The following is a 6582-nucleotide window of genomic DNA, read 5'->3' as shown; positions in this document are numbered from 1 at the left end:
CTGGGCACATGGTTCTGTTAGCTATTCCTGCTTTGGTCACTTGTGGAATGAGGTGCTGAAGGGTTACCAGTATCTATTCTCACCTCTTTGTAGCATGCTGGGGCCAGCCCATGAGCCTTCACCTCACAGAGACCTGACTCAAGGCTAGTACACAGATGGACCTCTGCTTGTCATACATTCTTGATGTAGCTGTTCAAGTAGAAGCTAAAGGAACAGAGATTCAGTGGCTAAATCATATGCAAGGTGACTTGAAGACTCCTAGCACTAGAAGACTCCCAAAACTATCAGGGCTCAAGAAGAAATTGCATTTTCCAATTATGCCCATCCAGGGGCTTGTGCCTTCTCTCTCTGATGAGTTATCATGCAAATTTTTCCATGCCGCAAATGAGTCCTGAAGATGCTGTGAAAGAGCTGCCCCTTCCCACCTTATTCTAGCAAGCCTGACTGAATCTAGACCGTGTGATTCTAACATTCTGGAGCTTTGGCCAGCAGGGAACATGCTGTCCCAAATGATGTTATTAAATCAATGTGCCATTTCATCTGAATGGTAGGAGTAGTTCTAGCATAAAACAGACAAAAAAGGACTTTCAAAGCAGTAGAAAAGCCATGTACACAGTAAGTTAATCTCCCACAGGTATGCAGGAAAGCGTAACTTCTTCAGGTTCCCCATCAGGCTATCTGTCCCCAGATTTTCCAAACACAACAGTTATTTAGAGTGTAAACATCCTTTGGATATGCTGATTGTAAGTTTTGTATCTCGGCCAGTTTCACAGGAACAGCTCTTCACTGCTAGTTCCTCATATGGTATCCCTTACAGCCTGAGAAGTTTACCGTGAGATATTTGATGCAGACTACTATCCAACCTTTCTACATTGTTCTTCCTGAACATCTGCTATTGAACTCATCACCTACATCTAGCAATTAACCTGGTACCCAGCACCACTAATTTACAAACATACCCCACAAAAGCTAAAACATCCATCAATACAGAGATCTAGTTGCTATTTTTCTTCCCCTAAATCATCTCCAATAGGGAGATCAGAGTGCCAGTGTATGTTCTCTCTCCTTTCTTTTTATGAAAAGAATGCAGAAACCAATCCTCAGGAATAAAAAAATTCCCATGCTCTACCAATGGAGAAGGCTGGAGGTGCACAAGAAGCCGAGAGGGGGCACAGCCAGGACAGCTGACCCAAACTGGCCAAGGGGATATTCCATACCATGTGATGTCATGCTCAGTACATAAACTGGGGGAAAGCTGGCCGGGGGGGCCACTGCTCAGGGACTGGCTGAGCATCGGTCGGCAGGTGGTGAGCAATTGCATCATGCATCACTTGCTTTGTATATTCTTATTATTATTACTATTATTATTTTTATTTTATTTCAATTATTAAACTGTTTTTATCTCAACCCACGAGTTTTCTCAGTTTTACTCTTCAGATTCTCTCCCTCATCCTACCGGGGTGGGGGGAGGGAGTGAGCAAGTGGCTGCGTGGTACTCAGTTTCCGGCTGAGGTTAAACCACGATAAGCACATCATAATTTAAAATCCCGACTCTAAGTGCAAAGGCAACGACCCAAAGTCCCTGTCCCTGCAAGCTCTTAAGCTCCACCCACTGGGTAGAATGAAAAGATAAAGTAAAAAGTGGAATTGAGAAGATGGGAAGCATCACTGCAGTTTTCGGAAACCCTTAGAGCATTCTCTCTCCTGGGATTCCCAAGTCCTGTCACCTCTACTCCATAAGCCTGTGTAGAAGCATCTACCATGCTGAGCAGAAGTATTAAGCATGACTACTGGTATCTGCTGGGGTGCTGTAGCACCTTCATTTTACACATATTGCAGCAGGAGTAAGAGGGATATTGGTGACACAGCTAGCTGTTCAGCCATGTCATTTCTTCGGTCCAGGACACAGTAGGTGCTTGGTCAGAAAGAACCACGTTTACACACAGTCTAATTAACATCTGATTTGTTTGATACTGGGTCTGCTCTAGTCCTGACCTTCTGATTGCATTTTGGGGATAAAGGCAGAGTCCCAGGTAAAGCCTTCAGATTGGTGACAGCACTGCTGCTGCCAGCAGTCCTGCCAGAAAAGACATTTTAAAGAAGAGGTCCCCACAGGAGCTACTGGGTGCTTACTGGGAGCTAAGAAGCATTCCTGGGCTACTTCTAAAAGAAGCTGGGACGTATTAAGTCAAGTGTTGGAGGGATGAAGGGAGAGAGGAGTGGCAAAAATATGGATCCTGCCTGTTCTGCACACAAGCAGTCATAGCATAGTCAACTGTACCCCAGTGAGGTTCCTGTAGAGAGAACTGCACAGGGAAAAGTCATATAAAGACTGTAAAACAGCAGTGCTTTCCCAGAAGCAGAGGACCTTGTGAATTAGAGTCCCAGGCAGGAATCCTTCAGCAAGTCCCAACCTGCCATTGAGTGAAAAACCTTTCCCTTCCTAGCTCAGCAGACCCAGAAAAGCAGCAGCAGTACTTCAGCATGAGCTGGATTAGGGCCTCCTTGCTGTGTGGTCACAGAAGCACCTGCAGAACGTGCCCTACCATGAACCTCCTTGCACCACAAGATCCCTACCTGGATTTATGAAGCTTGGGAGAAAACTTCTTCCTCCACTGAATCTCAAGAAGAAATTAAGTATTAATTATCACCAAGGTCTGCATAAGGGCTTTTTAAATTCACAGGCAGGAATAGGACAGAGATCCTCTGCCATTCCTATCTGGATACTAGAAGGAACTAGAATAGGATTCTTTCTAAGACAGATGAATGATACCAGTTTCACAAGCAAACTGGACTGACTACCTGTACCATATGCTGTGGCAAAATCATGAAGCAGTAGACACTTTTATGTTCTTATTTCCAAGTTTCTCTTATCTCTGAAAAGAACAAAATTTTACTGAACAATGAAACAGACATCTACCTAGCCTCACTGGAAGCAAGCAGCTGGCAACTTTCCAGGAAAAGTGCAGAACTAACTGCTTGTTCCAAAAGCTGTTCTGAGCACACTTCACTGGAGTGAATGACAGTGTCCTCCTATCTGTCACCAAAAAGTTGTGTCTAGATCAGAAATGCTAAGTGTGGACATGAGGTTCTATGGCATTCCCTCTACCTTAAAGAGGAAATGAGACGTGAAGCAACAGACTCCAGGGTTCTACAGTTCACAAGCCCTTGCATTGGCACAATCAAATTTCATCTTCAAGCACCATATGTGGTGCAAATCCTGGCCTGTGAACAACTTTGTCGTACCTTGGATTTACAGGGACCTGAAATCCCAGTCTGAGAGTTACACAGCAGAAGGATGCCCGAGGTTCAGTTCTAGGAGAGTGGAAAGCGAAATGCAAAGAGCAGCTGTGGTATTGCTAAACATAGATCATGTGCAGAAAGCATCACTGCCCCACATCAAGTACAGAGTACTTAGTGCTTGTGGTTTACACCTATCAGTAGGGTAAACAGGGTGAATCCTGTTGGAAGCATCACAAGTCCCAGCTATTGGAAAATCCAGCTAGTGACAGACCAAGCCATTCTCAGCTCCAGGCATCCTACTTGATGCACAAGATCTCTTGGTGTGCCAGCCTGGCCTGGAACTGCTGGTCAGTAGCTTTAGGTGAGGTAGTTGCACCACCTGCTGTCTGCTCCGAAGCAAGTTACCAGTGTCTATTAGAACATCATTAAAGATGATCATTATTAACAAAAGTTTTCTTCTTCAGAACCAGTTGGAATAATCTCCCCAGGGAAGTGGTGAATTCCCCAACATAGGACACTTCTAAGATTCAGCTGGACAGGGTGCTGGGCCATCTTGTCTAGACCGTGCTTTTGCCAAGAAAGGTTGGACCAGATGATCCTTGAGGTCCCTTCTGACCTGGTATTCTATGATTCTGTGATTCAGTTTTTTGCAGGACATACTCTTGATTAAAGTAATCAAGAAAGACTTCGTATCTGAAAACTATGAAGCAGGATCAACAGAGGGACAGTCTAGTCAAAATGGTTCAGGTTCTCAAACAGAACATGAGAAGTTCTCTTTAATACCCAGCTCCTCTCAGGAGAAAGATCGCACTGTTATCCCTTTGGGAAGCTCTCTCAAGTTATTTCCACTCCAAAAACACCAAAAGCTAGCACTAAACAAAACTTTCAAAGAGGTGAAAATTCTGCCATGCAAAAAACCAGCCACCTGCCCAACACCACTTGTGGCTTAGCAGAAAGGAAAAAGACACATCTTAAATTCTGCACCATTCCCCTTTCCTGGACGAGGCTGCAGAACAAACTGATCCAATCCAACGGGGCAAAGAGATTAAGATTCCTACAAAAAGCCACAATACTAGAAGTCTTCTTACAGTACGGTGTCTTGTTCACCCATGAAGGCAGACAAGTCAGTATGCTCTCTTGGCTGGCACAAATATGACAGGTTGCAGAAAGATCCCCCTAGCCCTAAAGATCAAGGATCCTGTTCACGGACAAGTATTCTGTGTGCCAGGCCTCAAAAATAGTTCGGCACGCAGTAGCAAGGTCAGCGTGGCTCTAAAAGGAAAGGAGTTCAGTAGACAAATGACCTCTGCTTAATGAAGCATAGGTGCATAATGTGCAGACAAAAGGGAATCAGAAAAACAGTTTATTTAAAAAACAAAAAATCCCCCCCTCAAATACCCACATACTTTCTGATAAGCTTATTGCTCAGGCTAGATCTTCTGTGATACTGCTTTCTCTCCCCTTGGCCTGTAGAGCCAGAAGTACTCATGCAACTTCAGTCCTTCCTCCAACCAACATCATTTGGCTATGTTCAATTGGTCCCAAATACCAGCATTTAATTTTCTCCTTACTATGCACACAGAACACAGAGGTCACCAGGCTCAAAGGCTCCTTCTCACTGGGACAAGTCTACAGATTTATATATAGTCATCTGCTCCCACCAAGATAGGAGTTCCTACTTAGCAGAACCATAAAGAAAGTATGGGAAGGTGTATCTACCTTCTCTTTTGAAGCCAAAGCCTAAACAACTCTAAAATCATCCCTGAACCACTCAGTCTGCAGTCCACAAATGTCCATGCTCATTCTACAGTTCATGGTCTATACTTTCAATATACAGCCTTCAGGATTCCCTAATAAGCTTTCTGTAGCGTTTCCCAGTCTCACCACGCCATTCTACTTCCACTGAACCAGGGCTCATCTTCCAGGTTTGCTCTCTGTGAAAGGGGTATTGCCTGTTTCTTGTGTAGCATCTACACATCCACACTGTAGTAGAACAGCACGACTTTCTCACTAGGCCCTGGCTCTTCCTTGGGGTGGTCACAGACAGAGGCTCTTGGACCTTCCTTCTAGATAGCTGTCAGGCAGGTTTGGTAAGAACAGAGCGGGGGCTTTGCGTTTCATGTTCAGTCAGTGTTGTTGTGGGGTTTCAACATCCTCTTCCTCCTTCTCACCATGTTCAGTGTGGCGCAGAAGCAGCTCCAGGTCAGGGTCGGAGCTGGCCTCTTTGTGTAGCTTCAGTGCTTTTTCACCTGCATGCAGACAGCCCATTTAGTGACAAACTCACTAGAGTACCCATCAAACCTGGTGTTGGCAAGGAGCTGGAAATAGACACAGCTCCTAGTGACGCTATAAGAATGCCTACAGAGAAATAGAAAGGGATTTAAAACAGAATCACCTTTGGAATTCATGGCTTTGAGAATGACATGAAGGGAGATTCCTGACAGACAGACAGCAAAGCCCAGCCAGTTCAAAAGACTGAGGCGGTCTCCCAGCAAATGTGTGGCGAGGAATAAAATGCAGATTTCCTGTGGAAACAAAAAACATGAAAAGTGGCAAGGCAGGACCTGAGGAGATATGCATGAGACATTTTACAGCCTAAGCCTAGATCAAGATGCCAGGCTGCTAATTTCCATCAGCACATTCTTCCATGTGCAGAGAGTTCTAAAAACAGTTTCTAGAAACAGAACAACCTGTTAAACTGGGATGTGGGATTTTAAGTCCTCTGACTGCATAGCCTGGTTACATGGGAATCCTGCGACTTTTGGATCAGACAAATTTCACATGTCACCATTCAGCTCAAAAGTATGTGTGCTGGATTCCTCAAAGGAGGGGACACTGTGCCAAACTAGGTTAAAGAGATAGCTCAAATCAGTCGTTTGTTCATATCCAGGTCTGATGCAAGAGCATGCCCTTCTTACCCCTCCTCCCTCCTCCACCATCCATTGCTCATGAGGCCCACGTGTTTTAGCCTATCCCAGATGCCACCAAACTTTGGACCTTAATAGTATTGTTTATAAAACAGCCACTAGTCTCTGCCCCTTGGTGTCAGGGACCAAGGGATTTCACTGCAGAGACTGCAACGCAAAGCATCAAGCTCCTGTGCAAGGAGAACAAAAATAACAGGAGATGATTTCTAAGGCTCTAAGGAAGTTCTGACTACATGAGGCCCATCAGGGATGACTCAGTACTTGCCTTCTAGTATTAGTACAGGAACCATGCCTTACCTTAAAAATGCCAGCAATGGAAAGGGTGAGGCTAGATGTTCTGGAAACCAAGAGGAACTCAGAAAAGCCTAGACCAAAGGCAAGAATTCCACCCAAGAACAGCTTCCCTACCAGA

The 6582-nt window shown here is 44.8% G+C and overlaps 1 protein-coding gene across 3 annotated transcripts in view; it reads right to left on the bottom strand.

The window, feature by feature from the left end:
* Nucleotides 1–6582, bottom strand: part of SLC35C2 (solute carrier family 35 (GDP-fucose transporter), member C2) — an 18011-nt gene that overhangs the window by 9878 nt on the left and 1551 nt on the right. Inside the window, exons 5-7 of one of the 3 annotated variants that reach the window (XM_009329907.1) lie at nt 6468–6582; nt 5639–5768; nt 5415–5492 (exon numbers count right to left, since the gene is read on the bottom strand). The exon at nt 6468–6582 is cut by the window's right edge and continues 97 nt beyond it. In XM_009329907.1, the coding sequence (XP_009328182.1) occupies nt 5415–5492; nt 5639–5768; nt 6468–6582 (323 nt within the window). Of the gene's footprint in view, nt 1–4588; nt 5493–5638; nt 5769–6467 lie in introns of those variants that run through there. The other 2 variants (XM_009329909.1, XM_009329908.1) reach the window with 2 other exon arrangements.

Source organism: Pygoscelis adeliae, unplaced genomic scaffold, assembly GCF_000699105.1.
Source record: "Pygoscelis adeliae isolate BGI_AS28 unplaced genomic scaffold, ASM69910v1 Scaffold448, whole genome shotgun sequence".
Lineage (NCBI taxonomy): Eukaryota > Metazoa > Chordata > Aves > Sphenisciformes > Spheniscidae > Pygoscelis > Pygoscelis adeliae.
The sequence above is the reverse complement of the archived record's forward strand: the minus strand, read 5'-3'. Positions and strand labels throughout refer to the sequence as shown.